This window comes from Rana temporaria, chromosome 1 (assembly GCF_905171775.1).
Source record: "Rana temporaria chromosome 1, aRanTem1.1, whole genome shotgun sequence".
Lineage (NCBI taxonomy): Eukaryota > Metazoa > Chordata > Amphibia > Anura > Ranidae > Rana > Rana temporaria.
The window spans coordinates 383,244,560-383,264,038 of NC_053489.1; the positions used below are offsets into that span (position 1 = coordinate 383,244,560).

A 19,479-nucleotide genomic window follows, 5' to 3' on the forward strand; every position below is an offset into this window, starting at 1 on the left:
AAGAAAGGAGACATGTGGCCCCTCCTATGTCAGATAGTGCGGACTCAGATGTGCAGCAGAACAAGCGAACCAAGAGACAGAAATCAAGGGGACCCATATATACCAAAGAGGAGAATGCTGCATTGGTTGCTGCAGTATCAAAAGAAAAAGTGACACTCTTCTGCCAATCCGTGCCAGCATCTGAGAAGTCAGCAGCCTGGGAACGAGTCCGGGACTCCGTGAATACGGTCTCCAAGTTTCACAGGCCCACCAATGGCGTCAGACACAGGTAATTAATATTAAAATATTCTTTCACTCTTGTGTAAAAAATACACAGTTTTGTAGTCAATAACAAAAAAGTAACAGTTCAACGTAACCAAAAAATATATTTGTCACAGCCACATGCTGAACAGTATACATATAACCATCACAATGTGAAAAGAAATGTGGTTTTCAAAAACATTAATCTAAGTATTTGTTTTTTTATTAATGTAATTGTAATGTTTATGTACATTTGCAGGTTCTATGATTGTCGGGCAACGGTTACAAAGAAGATGCAGAGGCTTCGACTAGGACAAAACAGAGGAAAGCCTATCAAGTTGCGAGAGTGGGAGGCGGAGCTAAGAGATGTCCTTCTGGCAGAGGATGTCCCTGGATTCAGCAGCAGGGGTCAAAATCATAGAGCTGGTGGTGAGGAAAATTAAATATATCATTATAATTTATATATATTGCAGTTATAATATATTTGTAAAGCTATCTTATTGTTTATGATGACTTTTATTTTTATTTTTTTACATTCATTTTTTCCAGATCAAGAAACATCATCCTTGGAAGGATCAGCTCCAACTCCAAGTACATCCTATCAACAACATTCTGGTGGTGAGTACCCAACACAAAGGATATATAATGAACTGCTATTTACTACTTGGACCAAGTCACTGTGCCATGCAGACCGTCACAGTTGAGACAATTAGGTGCCGTTTCTGTCTCCCTGGCTACTCAGCTTTCACTATCACAGTCGAGAGCAGAAGGCTCGTTATGCACAGTGAGCCGAAGAAACAGCAATGCAAAATAGTGGGCAGCAATAGAGCAGCTGAAGAGAACTTTTTAAAATTAACCAGCAGGTGATTGGTTGCTATGCGGCCCTAACAAACAACATTATGCTGGATAACTTCAGCAACTTCTGCTCCACCCACTATAGTATTTATTGTGTCTACGGTTCTGTGTGCCCAAGCAAGGTAGCAAGGTCAGAGCTGTGGATGCTGAATTGTGACAGGGGCAGAGCTGCGGGGGGGCTGTTAGGTGAAGGTGGGTCAAGTTGCAGGGTGGGACAGAGAACACAGCTGTTCACAGGTGCTGTGAAGGTGGGTGAAATTTACCACTGTGAAGGGGGTTCAGATCAGAACACAATTGTGAAGGGGAAACTGTCATGTGAAGGTGGACTGAGGAAGCTGATGTAAGAAATGTGATTTTTAAATCAAAAGGTGGGTATAGTAGTAGTATGTATGCACCCTTCCAAATTTAAACTTGCCTGCTCTCATTTTGTGACTAGATTTTGAGGGATGCCGAGAAAGGGGGGAGAGCTCCGCCAACAGCATAGTTTGAAAGGGAGTCCTTCTCTCATCGATCACAGGGGGGGAAGAGAGAGGAGAACACATCGATAACAGCTTTGATTTGACATTGCCGTGTTCCCCGCCGCTCGCTGCCACATGCATCCCCTCCTCCGGGACTTTTATCCTGTCCAATCCCAGGACGGGCGATCTGTAAATTAAAGTTTCCTGGCCATGGGGCAGGGCTGTTTAGTAGCGGGAAAACATCAATTTAAATGAAAGCGTTTATCGCTCTTTCCCTGCACATGTAGGCTGCATGGTGGGCACAGGGTGCATTGGTGGGCACAGGCTACATAGGTGGGCACAGGCAGGCTTCATTGGTGGTTTTGGAGAAAGTTGGTGTTAATATTTTTTTTTTATATTTTATTCTGCATAAAACAATTTTGTGTCATTTAATGAGATAATTTATGAGGGCGTGTTTAGGGGTTGAATTAGGGGTGGGGCAAGCTAAGGGTTGGATGTGGCAACTAACTGTTGGCTAGTAACCCTTGAGGCCTGGCTAGTAGCTAATTTAGCCCTGGTACTATGTATATGGGGGTTGTAGTAAATGATATGTAGATACTTTATAGCATATTTTACATATATTTTGTTAATCTTAAAAATTGCCAGAAATGTAACATCTGTTTTAACACATCAGCAACTTCTGATTATATTTTACATTTCCTCAGTCCATTTTTTGTTGAATATTTGATTTCATAGTAGAAAATATTGTAGTTATACGACATATCTCAGGCAAAAATTGTAAATACAGCTGTTGACTTTTTCATGAACATTACCTTGACTCTTCACTCTTTCTTCCGTCTTTAACAGAAAGCTGCATTCAAGACCCTCCAGCATCGGCTTCTGGCAGGACCATTGCTCCTCCTCAGGGTAAGTGCATGATCTGGGAAGAAACAGGACACAGCACTAACTCCATTATCATCATGTACCCTATTTACACATAGGCATTTTCATGTAATACACCTAAAAGTTCAATTTAAAAATTCGTACAAAAATGACACCTCATACCTTTAGAACGTGACTGTGAAAGGGACACTGTGATTTGAAGGGGGATTGATATATCAAGGAGGACTGCGCAAACTGTGGAAATAAATGAGAGGGGCTGTGATGTCAGAGATTCATTCCTATCACAAAGATTTTTTGCTGAACTCCACCGTGTTGAATTTTTTTTTCTGCGTTTGGTTCTTTTAATGATTTAGAATTTAGTAGCCCTTATTGAAAGGTGTTCAACAGCTCTTTTGCGCTTTTTTTTTAAACTACCGTTAAGCCTATAATATCTATACATAATATCTCTATAACCTGTATGGTTTAGAAGATATTCGCCCTGCAAACCTAGCACGGCACACTAAATTACTTACAAGGTTATTAGCTCATAATGAGCTAGTATGCTGTGCATACTAGCTCATTATGCCTTTGCTTTACAGGTATTTTTTTTATCTTTTAGTGGGTATAAAAGCGCTACAAAGGTTTTTGCAGTAGGATATCAAAAGTACTACGATAATAAATTTAGAATACATATGCCCTTTTTACCTGCAACTTACTGGGACCCTTTAAGAACTTTATCTTCAACATTATCTTCACTCTTTCTTCCGTCTTTAACAGAAAGCTTTTCAGGAGTTAAATGTGCGTGTCATATGCTGATAAATATGTTATCTAATAAAGAAAAAATAATTTCTGTTTAAGGCATTTTCTGTTTCTGCAATTTTTATATTGTATTTATTTACTTCTATAAAGGTTATTTTATTAAATAAGCTTTTAATTTTTTTTAACTTTAGGATATAAATGCAATGTGTAGATTTACCTAAATAAGTTTAAATAGATTTTTGGTTTTCTCTCAATCATTAATACAACTTATCCTCCCTCCCCAACTCAATCTTTCATTTGCTCCATTATTCATTATTACTACTACATAAAAGTCTAATCTGAATAAATTCATTACTATGAACGCTTTCATCATTCATCAAACTTTGCCTATCTTATCTATTTCAGATCAGCAATACCACCCTGAGAGGAGAGTACAGTGCAGCCCGCACTCTCCTGTTCTTCTTTTGGAGAGGCTGGAGATTCAGCCAGAGATTACTACCCCTATCATTCCCCAGACTCCTGATTTCTCCCCAGGCCCAGAGGAGGAGCACAGAGGCCAAGGTTCATTCATTCAGCCACCCCATGCCCTGATGCCACCTACTGCTGTACCGCCTTTCCCAACTGTGCAGGAGATCATTCTGAGGGAGCTTATAGAATTAAGGTGTGACAACCGAAAACTACAACGAAAGGTCAAAAGGCTTACCCGGCTTACCCATCAGTTGAGCAGGCAGCAAACTGAGAGTTTTGAAATAATTTTGGCCCGGGCAAGCCAACAACACAATTAGGCATTGGACCGAGTATATTTTGTTTACTTGAAGATATTTCCAGACACATTGCTCCAATGCCTGGGAGCTACGATGAACATATAACCAACAAAGACGTTTTGAAAAATGAAGGCTAGACCTTCCTCTGCCCATCTCATCGCAAATTATTATGCAGAATAGATCTTTTTACTGTTCCTTGATTTTGTTAGAAACGTTTTCTTATGCTGCCAAGTTACACCTACCCAGCATGTGTGTTTGTAATTTCTATGAATTTTTTTTTTTTTTTTTGTGAAAATAAAACTATTTTTGGTCTAATATTATTATTATTATTTATTTATATACATCATCACATATCTGCTAAATTATTATGTATTCATTTCCCACACACAATAGTATTTTATTCCGAACTTCAAACTCTAAGGGCCAGATTCACAGAGTAGATACGACGGCGTATCTGCTGATTCGCCGTTGTATCTGTTGTTCTATCTATGCTATAGATAGCCATAAGATCCGACAGCTGTAATTGTTTTACACTGTCGGATCTTAAGATGCAATACCGCGGCCGCCGCTGGGGGAGTTTGCGTCGTAAACCAGCATCGGGTATGCAAATTAGGAGTTACGGCGATCGACAACGGTTTTTCGCGTTCGGTACGTCGCCGCTAGTCTAGTTTCACGTCGCAAAGTTAGTCGTTTTTTTTTGGTGCCCTAACTTTAGTCAGCAAGCGTATTGCTGTCTAAAAGTATTGCCGTCGTTCCCGCGTTGAAATTTTAAAAATAACGTCGTTTGCGTAAGCCGTCCAGTAAAATGAAATTACGCTACGCGCGTCGCCGTTCGAAAAAATTACGTCACGGCGCGCAATGCACGACGGGAGTTCGGAAACGGAGCATGCGCGGTAGGTCCGGCGCAGGGAGCGCGCCTAATTGAAATGGCACACGCCCATTTAAATTGTCCCGCCTTGCGCCGGCGGCCGCCGGCGTAGGTTTGCATCGCAAGTGCTTGGTGAATCAGGCACTTGCGATGAAAAATTGCGGCAGTGTAACGTATCTATGATACGTTACGCCGCCGCTCTTCTATGTGAATCTGGCCCACACAGTCTACCTTAAACTATTCATTTATATTTTAATGTTTCCCCACTGTTAGTGGACACTGGACAGTAAAACAACACAGGAAGCGGGGGGGGGGGGGGATACTAAAGCAGTGGGAGTGTGGATACTGGAATAAGATAGCCAGGGTGAAAAATTATAGACCGAGGGGCTAGGGAGGTAGCGGAGGACAATATAAGTAGACATTAGGGAAAAACATGGATCCCACTATCACATCTTTTAAAGACACGTGGAGGCATTTTGCAATTTTGTATCTTCGAATGGTATGCAGCAGAGCTGAGTTAGGCAGAGAATGTACCCGATCGGCAGGGATGGACTGGGACAAAAATTTGGCCCTGGACTTCATCCAGACTGGCCCACTTTGACAGGACAACTCCCGCACCCCCCCCCCCGGCCACCCAAGCCCCCTCTCCCCCTTCACTAGCCCCTAGCCGTTCTACTTTATTAGAGTAGAACGGCTGGTACTGGTACTCTTATAGGCAGTACCACTGGGGAAGCTAGACATTATTTCACCCGGGCAAAGAATCAGTTTGGTGCCCCCCCCCCCCTTATGGGACAAGATTAGGCAGAAGTGAGAAACTCCCAGGCCATAGCTGTTAAATCAGCTGTCCGTCCCCTCCCCCATGCTCCTCTGTCGTCCCCCCTTGCTCCTCTGGTCCTCCCTCTGCTTCTTTGTTCCCCCCCAGGTGAGCGCTGTGGGGAGGGAGAGACAGAGGAGCGGAGGGGGGCGGCGGTCCTGCTGTCACTGAAGCCGGCCCACTGAGCCATCGGCCCACCGGGAAACTCCCTGTAGTCCCAATGGCCAGTCCATCCCTGCCGATCGGTAAACTAATGAGAAGATATCTGCTTTCGCTGCAATGGAATTTTAATCACTATTCCAAAAGATAATACAGTTCCCAGTCTCCCTGTTCTTACCTTGCATGGAGCTGAGCAGCATTCAGATCCCTGGTGGTCAGAATGGAATCAAAATACCAGGGCCAAGATAGACCATGAGTTTAGATTTGTAGCTCTGGGAAGTGTGGAGGTGATGCACTGACAATGGCATAGAAGAAATTATTTCGATGTCAAAAAACATAAAATAAGTAACACAACTGTATTCCATATATACATCAAAATAACATTTTTGCACATTATGCATTCCATGACACACACCAATATACTTACTCACACCCACTTAAAATATACATATACACAGTGACACACACTGACCCATAAAGACGACACACACTTTAACTGACAGACACACTGACCAATAAATGAAGTGCCTTGTAAACAAAGCCAGACTGACCCAGACACTTAATCACAGAAAAACACAGACATACTCACATTGACCCTTAAACACACAGACTAACCCCATACTCACTCACACACAATGACAAATAAATGTGATTTATTTTTTAAAAAAAAGTCATACAAGTATATCATTATAACATCCTAAGTGGGGTTTACTCTTAGTCTTAATACTTACTATGAAGTGCTGAAAAAACCTCATGTGTTTTTTCTATTTGCTTCCTCCTCATCCACATCCAGGTCAATGTTAGGCATGCATGTGAGACATGACGTCAGTAAATTGCAACTGCAAAAAAAGAGAGAGGGATATAAATTAGCAGAAATAATTAATGGAATGATGGAAGGTGAGTAGGGGAAAATTGATAAGCCACTCACGTGTTTAAGGGTGCCACAGGCAACATACTTAACCAGGATTAAATCCATAGTGTGGTGAGATGTCTTCCAAACGTGAACTGTAATATTTCTTCTTTGAGGGCAGGTGGCAGCAGTCTGCACTGCAGCAAGAGCACAGTAGGAGGAGAGCCCCAGTGTTTGTGGGAGTATTGCAAGCCGTGGAATTGAGGAGTAGGTTTCTTTATGGAATGGTAGCTTTTTTTTTTTTTTTTTGTGGCTTAATTTCAGAGCCAAGGAGTCAAAACATTACTCCAAAAACAAATGAAAAAATAAACAAACTAACCCCAGCTTGGGTTGATAACATTCTTGCAAACGGTGGTAGTAGATATTGGATTTGTGAATGTAAACAAAAACTATTATTATTTATTAATTATTATTATTATTATTATTATTATTATTATTATTATTATTACCCATATGCATAGATCTACTTCAATTCAAACTTTTGCAAGTTGTAAGATGTGATGGGAAATAATAAAATCAACAAAAACAAACATAGTGCATGTCAGGATTCAAAATAGATATATCAACAGAAATGAATAAATATATAGTACTTTTAGCTACCTGGAAGACTATATTAATGCTTACCTGTATGTAGGTGCTTGAAATACCTCCATTCATGGTTTAGGGGATAATTTAGAACGATCGTGCATTTTCTTAAGGTGGTCATGCCAGGACTGGCAGACCTGCGTGTATAGCATAGAAGCTGATTATGTAATACTCACCTGCGATCAAAGCCCCCGCTGCAGTGGCCGACACATCATCGGGCAGCAGCATGTAGGCCCGGAGTTACTTCCGGGTTTTGCGCTGTGATTGCCCAGAGCCGCTAAACCTGCACGTTTAACAGCGGGATTACATGTCGCCAGCCGTTGTGTCGGCCACCGCAGCGAGGTTTTCGTCGATCAGCGGTATTACATAATGAGCTAGTATGCTATAAAATGTTGAGGTAATCAATGTTGCCCACCCAACAAAAAATAAATCTTTGAATTATATAGACTGTGGCTGATCACAGCTTCTCATGCTTGCTGTATCTACATTGTGATTGATACTTTATCGTATATTTTATTCATGTAACATTACTTTTGGTACATACAGTATATCATGACATGCACTATATTTGGTTTTGTTGTATTTATTTTTTGGCATCGCCATCTATACTTGGAACAGGTAAATTATTAACAATATCTTTATCGATTTGATAAACATAAGAACTTAAGAAGTAGTATAATTAGAATTATTCAGTTGCAAAGCTTAGTTCTGGTAGCCCAGCTTTGGAAGATTGACTTTCAGAAATGTCATCTGCTCCATCAGCTGTGGGGCCAGCTGGGACCTCTGTGGGCACAGAATATTTCCTGTGATAGAAAATACACGCTCACTTTGCACAGAGGTCGGGGGGCAAGAAAGTAGCTCTTGTGCCCACCACGGAAAGAGCAGGCCAAATACCCCTTTTCTCATCCAATACTCTAATGGATCTGTAGTGGAGGCCAAATGGGTTCAGACAAGTAAATTTAACATGATCTGACACAATGCTTCTTTTCATGGTGGGCATTTTTGTGGGTCCAACTAAAGTATGTAATGCCAAAACTCCAAACGTCAGGTCTTCTAGTGGAATGCTCAGCAGTGGTTGTACTAATAACAGTAGGTGATGGTGGCACAATGTCACTATCAGGCTCCTCCTGATCTTCTTCCTCTTCACCCTCTGCCGGCCTAAACAATTTTCGGTGACTGTCAAACACCCTCTGAATTAATAGATCCCTATAGGTGGTAAGGGAACTCTGAATTATTGCCATTTTTCCTTTAATGCGTGGATCGCACATAGAGGCAAACATTAGCTCAGGGCATGCCTCTATGAGCTCGTTCATCCTTCTATTCAATTGTCCCCTCAGTCTCTTTATAATTGCAGCTACATCTTGAACTATGCCGCCAGGCAAGGGCTCGCTTTTGTTTAGAAAGCCATCCATCTTAGTGATAAGATAGATGTAGAGAGGGATTACTTGAGCCAGACTTGCATTCTCTAGGCTCAATTTTTTCTGTTACATCTCGGAAGTGGCTAAGCACAGCCACCACCTGACTAATTATTTTCCACTCCTCCCTGCTTATTGGCCTTGCTACACCAATAACATGTTCATTTGACATGGCGTGTATTGGCTTTTGCTGTTCCATGATACGTTCGAGCATCTCCAAAGTGGAGTTCCAACGGGTGGCTACATCTACCTTCAAGCGGTGCTGTGGAACGCAAGCCTTACTCTGCTCAAGTCTGAGTATGTGACTGTCTTTCACACTACGATGAAAATGGGCTGCTATTTTTCTACAACTGTCTAAGATAGCAGACAATTTTGATGTTTCACTTTCATCGTCCAAAGCAGACTTCACAACGAGATGCAGGGCGTGTGCAGAGCAACGAATGCCAACAAATCTGCCATCTCGCACTGCCTTGAGCATGTTTGCTGCAGCATCAGTGACTATAAAGCCCATCTTTGCCCGTGTGCCTGACTCCTCCCCAAGCCACTGCGCCACCATTTTCTGAAGTGCACGTAAAATATTTACAGCAGTGTGCTGGTCGTCCATGACTTCAGCATGCAACAAGAATGTGCGTTGCCCATGCTCAGGAGGTTCTGCTGCCCTTAGCACCTGTGCTTCTCATTCCTGCTTTTGGTTTGTTTGGTTGTGACTCCTTGGGCTGCCACCAGTGAGCCGTCAATGACAAAAAGGCATGTTGCCCACTGGGAGCACTCCACAAGTCTGTAGTAAATGGACAGACTGGCCAGCTGCTCTGCCCAGCTCCTCTTTCAGTAATCCAACACAGGAATTATATAAAGAGGGTACAATTTTCCTACTAAAGGTAGTACGGCAGGGGAAAACATAGTGAGGTGCAACCACCTTCATGAGGTTTTTAAATGTATGTCCTTCAACTCTATTAAAGGGTGCTCCCCCAACTGCTATAAGTTCCCCTATCAGACGGGTGATTTTAAGGGACTGTTGACGAGACATACCCCTTGATTGGAAACTGGGAAATTGTTGCAGCGTGGGCTGCTGTAAAGGAATGGGGCGGCATGTGTCAACTACACAAGAAGTCCCTTCATCTTCCTGCCCCTTGTTGAGCCTTTTGGGGTTAATGGCAGCAGTAGTGTTGCTGCTGCCTCTCTTTTTACTAGGTGGAGCTGCAACTCCACTTTCTTCTCTCAGCAGCACCGGTGTATGGTGTGCACGAAAATGGTAATTCATCCCGGCATTGGTTAAATGGGCTATGTCTCTCCCACGGCTCACTTCCCTGCCACATAATTTGCATTTCACCATGCGCCCGTCACCAACAGTAACAAAATGTTCCCATATTTTTGATCTGCGGTTCCCAGTGGCCGCTGAGGATTGTTTTACAATTGCCTCTGGCTGATGGATATGTGCAGCTTTCGGGTCTTTGGAGGAATTTGGTGGGCTAACAATGGTGGCAGTTGCACTACTTGGATATGAAAGACATTTAGGCAAAACAACTAAGCCTGAAGAGGTTTGTAATGGTGCAGGCAATTTTTTTTTTGAAGGTGAGGACTCGGGAAATAACAGAGGGACTCAGGGGCAGAGGAGTAAGGACTCATAGATATAATATCCTCATGAATTTGGTTACAAGTTGTGCATTATCCTCTATATTAAAATCTAAATCAATTCCTTCGAGGTCAAGGCCTTCAAGGGTCAGACTCTCAGGTAATTCTACTTTAGCAGCATCTGTTCTGCAGGTGCCTACTGGATTAGGATTAGATACTGAACTATGAGAATGAAAAAAGATGCTGCTATTATCTGTTTCCAATATATTGTGTGCTGTTTTTACATCTGGAGGCTGAGCAATTTGCTCCTCCTCAAGCTGTAAAATTTCAAGTTTTGGCTGCCTAAAATTATGGACACTAGCAACAACCTTTGCAGGAACTGCCCGTGACCGGCAGTGTAAAAAACATCTGGGGTTACAGTTGGCCTATATTCAGAAGTTGTTGTTGCTGTGTCACACTCAACTTTTTCCTCTGTTGCTTTCCTCATGGTGAGAATGTGAGAATAAGTGGGAAAAGTACAATATTTGTATATTAGAAATAGTATTATTGTGTTTTTTTTCAGAAAAAAATACAAATGATAATGTATTCTGAAAAATAAAGGTATTGAGGACGGAGTATGATTGTTGATTTATCAGGCCTTACACAATTGGTCAGGATTAAAATGCAACAAAGCTCTACTATCAACTTACCACCACCATTTATATCTTAGTAGAGTACTGGCTGCTGCCTGGGCTGGCCTAGTACTAGACTATAATGGCACTGGTGGTGGTGGCTATGCTAAAGTAAAAAAAAATATATAGGCAAGATAATAAAACACAGTCCTACACCTGTCTCACAAAAGGGGAAAAATAACTGCAGAAAATATGAGAAAAAATGAATAGTAAGCAGTGAGCACTGCAGCATAAGTATAAATGTATAATTTCTAAGTGTCACCAATGAGTGAGTCACTGAGTCACAAATCCAACACCACACACACCCTGTCTAGAATGCAGTCTGACGTAGGAGAAAACTAAAATATGTCAGAGATATTACAATTACAAATCTAGGATTGAGAATCTAGAGTATGCTTAAGAAGTTCTCTATAACAACTACAAATTAGCTCTAAGATCCACAAAACCGGTGCAACCTACCCAAAACACACCCTATCTGGACTCTGGATGGAATGAAATGCAGTCTAGCCTAGAAAAAGACACAAGGTCAAGGAGCCACTAGATAATGAGAAAGAAGCTCATTGGGGAAGGAACAAACCTCTTCAGGGGAAGGGACAGGGCTGAGTGGCTATTGGTCAATGTCCAGAAGTATTTAGGAGAAACGAAACTGAAATTACCTTATTTATTAAAATTTGTTGTTTTCATTTCCGTTTTTACGAAGATTCGTAAGTTATTTTTCGTTAGATTCGATTTTCGTATTTTATTCTTTGTTCGGCATTTTAGTTGTTTTCATTTCGTTATTCGACTATTAGTAATAGTAAGTTTGCATTTTCGTTTATTTTTTCGTAATTATGATTTTTTGGGTGGTGTTCGGTATTTTCGTTAATTCTGTGTTTTCGTTCATTTTTTCTTTCGTTGTTTCTGCTTTTTTACATTTAACAGTTTCGTATATTCGTTTGTTTTCCATATTCGTTAACTAGGGAAATATCATTATTCGTTATAATTTTCGCTAAGCCGTTCGTTCATTCGTTGGTTAGCGAATCAACGAAAAAACGAAAAAATAACGGAAACGTATTCGTAAGTAAAAAATTGCACATGTTAGCCAGCAGTAGCCCCATCGTTTTTCGGTCGGTTGTCCTGAGGCAGTTGAACCTCCGACCCCCCCCCACCCCCCTGAAAAAACTGCTGCGGCGCCCTCGCTGCGTCATCAATGTCATTCACAGGTTAATGTCCTTCTGATTCCAGCGCAGAGTCGGTCTGAAAGCCAAACCGTTGCCGGAACTGCTCGTCATACTGTAGCCACGCCGTGCCCCGTAAGTCTGATGCGCCGACCTAATGGCCTCCAAGTAAATGAACAAACCCGAACAGTGTTCGGGCGCTTATTTCCCCCACCACGCAGGCCAAATTGCAAAAGCCTGCAACCAATTGGTGAACGTGCTGGGAATCACGCGATACCCGCCGCTTTTCTTCGTCCTCCTTTTTACTCAAACTCAGGCTTCAGCTTGTTCAAATTGAATTTTTCAAGAGGGAGCAGAGTGAAAATCTTTACGTACTCCCCCTTCCAAATCTTTTCCTGACCTCTGGCTTTAAATGAGCCCCAGAGTGGCCTCAAAGCAAATATACATTTCGCTCTGCGCAGCATCAGCCAACTAACCGCATCCTTCTTTTCGCCCGCCGCCTCAGGAGCACTCTCAGGCGCCAGCGCCCGGTTGCCCCCAGTGGACGCTACCCCCAGTGGACGCTACCCCTGCTTGTCCAGTACCGGCACCCGCCAGACCCACCATTATCTGACCAGACCCCCCCCAGCGGTGACCATGCCACCGCCGGGGACGGTGTACTGCAGCCCCAGGATCAAACCTGCTGACCAAATCCATAATCAGCCCATAAATCCTGTGACTCCTTCCCTACTGCCACCCACCCCGTGTGTCAGTACCCCTTACAAACTTGAGCCCCCCCCCATGACCCTGACCCAACAAATCCTGCAATAAACCACAAATAGCAGATGATGAATCGGACTTACCCGGGCTGCCTTGGACTAGGTCACGCGCCGCCGGGATGGATTTACCGCTGACCGTTGTCCCGGACCAATGTCGCTCTCCAGATCCGGACAGCTCTCCTTCCGATCCTCTCCGCACTCGTAGCCGGTGAAACCTCCCCTCGAATGACACCCAGACACACGTGCACTGGTTGCACTGGCCCTGTGTTGCACTGCACTCCGACCCCTCTGTGCGGAACACCAGACCCACTCGTCACCTCCACCGATGGACTCCTGGTTCATCCCCTGGCCCTGGACTCGACTCTCATCACGCCTCGTCGCCCCCACACTCCGCACCGAACCGCCCATCTGACACTGCCGGACCCCTGGCCGCCACGGAAGCGCTCTGGCCCCTGGCCCGCTGGCTGGACACATCACGCTGGGGCCGCAGGACCTGCATCGACCATCCCCCAAAACCCCCAAAACCCACAAATCAATCCCACTGCATTGAGGTGCACTCCATCCCCCGCAGGTAACGCCATGTGTCGACCTCCAATTCTAAGTGCACGCACCAATAATCGTTCCTTGCCAATGAACATGCCCACATCCCGGTTCACCTTCCTCGGGCCCTGTTAATACCCTCCACGACCTGGCCAGTCGCCATGAGGTCAGCGCAACCATGTCGGACCACACTATGACTGTCTGCGGAAAAGCCATCCGAAACGAAGGACATCAACTTAATGTCCCTCGTACGTCCACATGGACCTCACCCCCAGGTCATTGCCGCCAACGTGCAGGGACCAGTACGTCGGGCGGCGGTCCAGAGTGCAAAATCGATGCACCTCGGGTACAACCCTGCCCACAGCATCCCGGCACCCCCAGCCACCGAATGCACGCCTCTGCCCTGTCAAAACCTAATTGCCGGGCCTCCCGCCTAACCTCCGCTCGTTTTGCCCCCCAATGCACATAAGAATGGCCCAAGATCCACACCAGGGCCTGCACCGCATCTGAAAGAAATGAAAAAACAGGCATACCACCGTAACCACAGCAAACCATGAACCAGAAGACAGTCAGCCCCTTAACGACTTCCCACTCATACACACTCATTGCAGACCCACCACCAAATGAGGACGAACGTAAATAAGGAACCTCCTAGATTCCCACCGTCCTATACACTTAACTGCCTCCGCAGCCAGCCCAGATCGGGCGGCCTCCGTGGCAGCCCCTATCCTAAATGAATGAGAAGAGAAACAACAACCATCCAACCCCATGCATTGCAAACACTACGGCACACAGCTATGAACTGAAATTTAGAAAGTGGGGACCCGTCTCGATGTACCAAAAAGGGGCCCCCCACCGCAGGACGCCACCCTAGATATTCCCCCACGGCCCCTTACCGGACACAATGGGGATCCTGGGAGCTTGGTCTGTTTTTGACCGGCTGAGCCATACCGAAACCCTATCCGCCCTGTAGACCTCCTCCTGACACCCCAGGCCCCCCTGTACCTTCTTGGACGGACTAACGTGCTCACTTATCCTAAATGCCCCGAAAAATGCCAAAGTAAAAGCTGCCTTGAACAGAAACGCCTCGAACTCCGTGGAGCACACTGCCGGCAATTGTGCCAGCAGGCCTCCCAGGACTTCGAATGACACCGGGCGCCTTGCGTCCTTGGCCGTGTTGGACCGCCTATAGCCTCTGAGCGCTTGTCGGACCCAGAAAACCTTAGTAAGGTCCTCACCCCCCGCAGTTTAAACCAAAACGCCAACACCGCCATCTTTTTGTTTAGTGCGGACACCGACACTCTCTCCTCCATGTTCCTGGATACGAAGTACAGCACCACCCAACTTACCTCGCTGCCCTCCGAGTCCCCCCCTACCAGTCTCAATAAAGCCTCCCATTCCGGCCATACCTTGCTGTATGCTGCCCACGTTGGCCCACTCACCGACCTCTTGATCCAACCGGAGATCACGCCAACGCAATCCTGCACAGCCAGTCCGGACACGCCACCCCTGTTGCTCTGCTTCCAGAGCCAACACTCGGAACCTGTCCCACTGAAAGCCAGATAAAGCGTCAGCAATGACGTTCTCCACGCCCGGCAGATGCACCGCATAAATAAAAACATTCAGTTGTAGACATCTCAACACCAAATGCTGCAGCAACCGAACCACTGGGGGAGACGAGGCCGACACCCGGTTGATGACCTGAACCACCCCCAGGTTAACCCCCGTGAAAGCGAACCTTCCGATCCTGGAAGGCCTCGCCCCATAGTTCCACCGCCAGAACCACCGGAAACAGTTCCAACAGAACCAGGTTCTTGGTAAAACCCGCCTCCACCCAGCACTACGGCCATGACTCCACCGCCCTTGAAAATATGCACCAAAACCTGTGGAGCCGGCCGTGTCCGTGTACAATTCCATGTCGAAATTGCTGACCGGACCTGCCATCCACAGTGCCCTACCATTGAAAGATTCGAGGAAGGCATGCCATACTCTAAGATCTTCCCTGTGCACCCTGCCCAGGCTGACAAAATTCCTGGGCGACTGCACCCCCGCCGTGCTAGCCGACAGCTGTCGACAAAAAACCCATCCCATCAGCAGAGTGCGACACGCAAAGTTCAACTTGCCGAGCAAAGATTGCAGGGTCCGCAGTTGGACTTTACGTAGGCCCATCATGTCCCTGATTTCCGCCTTCAATGCCGCCAGCTTGTCCTCCGGCAGCCTGCATTCCATCGCCTCCGAATCCAAGGTAATGCCAAGGAAAGTAATGACCATGCGTGGCCCTTCTGTCTTCTCCGGAGCCAACTGAACCCCAAAGTGGTCCGCAATATGCTCCAGCGTAGCCAGAAGTACCGCGCAGGTCCTGGACAAAGCCGGGCCCACACAAAGGAAATCATCCAGATAGTGGATAACCGAATTCACCCCGACACGTCCCGCACCACCCACTCCAAGAACGAGCTGAACCGCTCAAACAGTGCGCACGAGATGGAGCACCCCATCGGCAGACACTGGTCCACGTAAAACTCGCCCTGCCAATGACACCCCAATAGACAAAAACTATCTGGGTGCACAGGCAACAGCCGGAAGGCCGACTCAATGTCGGACTTCGCCATTAGAGCCCCACGCCCATACTGTCTCACCCAGCTCACCGCTGCGTCAAACGAGGTATAGCTGACCGTGCATGCCCCAGGATCAATGGCGTCATTCACCGATCCCCCTTAGGAAAAGAGAGGTGGTGAATGAGCCTGAATTTTTTAGGCTCCTTCTTGGGAACCACCCCCAGTGGCGAGACCACCAGGTCTTCCCATGGCGCCACTGAAAATCGCCCCGCCATGCGTCCCAGCGAGACCTCCTTCCGCAGTTTCTCCGAAACCACGTCGGCATGCAGCAACGCTGATCTCCAATTTCAGGCCACCGGGGACTTCCGCCAGGTTACATGGGATCTGGAAACCCACCGAAAACCCCCTTTCCAGAAACTGCGCCGCCTCCCTGTCAAGGATACCTACCTAGAAATGGCCGCATCCTTTCCACCCTCACCGGCGTCTTCCCTTTTATTAGCAGCTCGCCGGAACCCTTGGCCCCGCTTTAAACACCTGGACAGGGTGTGGGATCCCCCACAACCCGGAACATTCGTGCTTGAAGCGACAGGAATTTCCAACCGATAGGTCCCGGAATTGACTGCCAGCAACCCCTTTTGCCCCCTACCGGCCGGTTGTCCCTGGAGATGGTCCCACCGGCCCCCCCCTGAAAAAACTGACCCGGAGCTCCCTCGCCGCCGTCATCAAGCGCAGCCAATGATTCATAACCTTGTGGTTCCACGCGCACGGTTTGGACGCACTGCCATATGCTGCCTGAACTCCTAATCTTAACGCAGCCAAGCTGAACCCCCCATACACCCTATGCGCCTCCCCTATAGCATTCTGATACACAAAGAGATCAGAACAATATTCTGGTTTCTTCTCCCCCACTACACACACTAAAATCTTGAATGCTTGCGCCAATTAGAAAAGGTACGCGGGATAAGGCGATACCTACGCTTCTCCTCCTCATCCTTCTTGGACTCGTCGGCTTGACCTGTCCAAATTAAACTTCTGCAGGGGAAGAAGGAAAAGATCTCCACAATCTCACCATTCACGATCTTCTCCCTGACTTCTGTCTTCAAATGCGCCCCCAACGGCCCCTCATAGCAAACGTATACTTCACATTTTGCCACATCCCCTAAGCGAACCACATCCCGCTTAACCGCCCCATCCCCAGTTGCCGTAGCTTTATCCTGGACTGCCAGTGCCGTGGTAGCGGACACCAGAGCCACCGGCAGGGGCGCACACCGTCTGGGCCACCACTGGCTGAGCCGACACCGCTGGGACACCCCAAGCAGGGCCGGAACCCGGCTGAGCCACCACCTGTGGGGGGGTGACGGCCAAAGCCGCCAATCCCCCCCCACACCCCCCCCGGGAGGGGGGGCCCAGGCGGCCGCCGGGCCGGGGGAATAGACCCCGCCAGCCTGTTCAAACCTGCCTACAAGTTCCTTGATACCTGCTAGAAAACCCGCAAAACCCCCCCTCACCAGCCCCTGACTGAGCCCCCGAAAACATTCACAGCCACCACCATTGACATCCGCAACCAAACTACCCCCGTTATTAATAATAGGTAGGTTGAAACATGACTTACCGGGCTGCCTAGGCAAGGAACCAAACAGCCGTCCGTCCCGTCTCCACCGCCGCCACTCTCCTCTTAGGGACCTGCTCCTCCTCCGACAGCTCCCCTTCCGATCGAGCCTCCATCTGGTCCTCTCCCAGCGATGAGTGCCCGCCAGGGGAAGGATCCCTGGCTGCCGAGAATCTGGCTTCCGACCGCCCCCCCTGCCAGATCCGCTCGCGGATTTCCTCGCCGCTTTTCCAGGCCCAGGTGAGCCATCTCCAGCCCTGTTGTCGCTCTCCTCGCTTCCCCTCCGTCCAACTGACGCAGAATCCGGCCTGACGAGGCCCTCGGCGGTAGCACGATTCGGCCTGGCTACCGCGTCCCTGGGTCTCCCCCGCTGAGGCACCGACCCCCCTGCAACCGCTCGTCCCCACCCCCATTCCTGACCGGCAAGGCGGCGTGCTCGGGTAAGGGTCTGGTATGGATTTCGTTTTTTTTCGGCGTAGGTGTTCCCCCTTACAATCCATACCAGACCTAAGGGCCTGGTATGCTCCTAAAGGAGAACCCACGCCTTTTTTAAAAAAAAAATTGGCGCAGAGTTTCCCTTCATGGTCAGCGTAACTTAAAAAAGATTCTGCCATTCAGGGTGCGCCGCTTCAAGCCACACAAAGGCAGCTACGCCACTTGATATTTATCAAGATTATGACGCTAACGCATGCGCAGTACACAAATAAACCTCCTGCAGGTTTAAATGTACTAGCAGGTGCAGCGGCTGGTTTTTGCAAAAGTCACCTTTCACTTTCTATTCAGGTCACTACACACTAATGCATGATATGACATCAGAAAAGGGACCTATGTGTATTACCAACATCCCTGCTATTGAAATAGAGAGGAAAGAACCCCCAAGGTGGGACTTTAAAGGTAACGACTCAAGTTCAAAAGAAGTACAAAAATGTATTAAACAATTTTTACAAAAATGGTTAAAAACATGATTGGTACATTAATGCGTGAGTTTATCCACAGTGATCCAAAGGAGCCCGACGCCTTTCGGGACTTGGTCTCCTTCAACAGGGGCTAAAGTCCTACGTGGGGTCACACTGTATATAATAAAAAATAACCATATTATAAAATTTATACACAGTTAAATTAATTATATATCTGTACAAAAAAGGAGAGTGCAGTAAGTGTGCAACATACACATCATATCCGTCACCATGTATGTAGACTTGTGTCTGAGCTGGCAAATGACCAGATGATGGCAAAAAGCATCCCCCCAACAGTAGATGAGCAGGGGGCACAACAGGGCTGAACACCTCTAAAACTCCAAGCAAGCCCAAAAGATGCCAAATCAAAGCCAGCAGAGCATCAGTGAGACTCCCAGTCCTAAACATAACCAAAGTATAAATAAGTTAATAAGTATCTATTTTATATGTATCATCCAAATCCTTGCTTTGTCCAAGGTTAGATGATATCCCTCAAAACAGTAATCTCACTAACTATGTGATTAATAGGGCGCTATTTATAAAGAAGGAAAGAAAACGGAAAATTGTATACTCACCTTTCCGTAATTTTCCTTTCCTGATGCATCTTCATGGCAGCACACACTGGGCTGTGTGCTGCCATGAATGCGTCAGGAAAACGGAAAATTGTATACTCACCTTTCCGTAATTTTCCTTTCCTGGCGCATCTTCATGGCAGCACACAGCCCAGTGTGTGCTGCCATGAATGCGTCAGGAAAAAAGTTTTGTTTAACAAAAACGTACCTATTTGTTTGCTAGAGGTGCAATTCCAAATGTGACCAGAGGTGTCAGTAATAAATAGACAGCTATGCAGCCTGCAATTCTAAATTCTGACCAGGGATGTCAGTAGTGAATAGGCAAGGGCTATCTATAGGAGACCAAAAGGACAAAAGACATGTCAGTAGTATCCATGGAGCTCAGAAACGAGCCCTCCTTA

The 19,479-nt window shown here is 46.4% G+C and overlaps 2 protein-coding genes and 1 long non-coding RNA gene across 5 annotated transcripts in view; 2 read left to right on the forward strand and 1 right to left on the reverse strand.

The window, feature by feature from the left end:
* The window catches only part of SEMA6B (semaphorin 6B), a 1,705,299-nt gene that overhangs the window by 702,845 nt on the left and 982,975 nt on the right, over window positions 1-19,479 (forward strand). The window lies entirely within an intron of this gene.
* Window positions 445-6,541, reverse strand: LOC120911497. 3 transcript variants are annotated; one of them, XR_005742293.1, is made up of 5 exons: window positions 6,510-6,541; window positions 5,957-6,073; window positions 2,598-2,669; window positions 2,366-2,472; window positions 445-663 (listed from the first exon to the last, which is right to left on the reverse strand). It is a non-coding gene; the product is annotated as an uncharacterized LOC120911497 (long non-coding RNA). The 3 variants fall into 3 exon arrangements; XR_005742281.1 differs by lacking the exon at window positions 2,598-2,669 and adding an exon at window positions 3,120-3,242; XR_005742287.1 differs by having other exon boundaries at window positions 2,366-2,669.
* Window positions 462-4,130, forward strand: LOC120911481. The gene is made up of 4 exons (XM_040322532.1): window positions 462-669; window positions 790-858; window positions 2,400-2,459; window positions 3,579-4,130. Exons 1-4 carry the CDS (start codon window positions 480-482, stop codon window positions 3,956-3,958), a joined length of 699 nt encoding a protein of 232 aa, XP_040178466.1. The 5' UTR covers window positions 462-479; the 3' UTR covers window positions 3,959-4,130.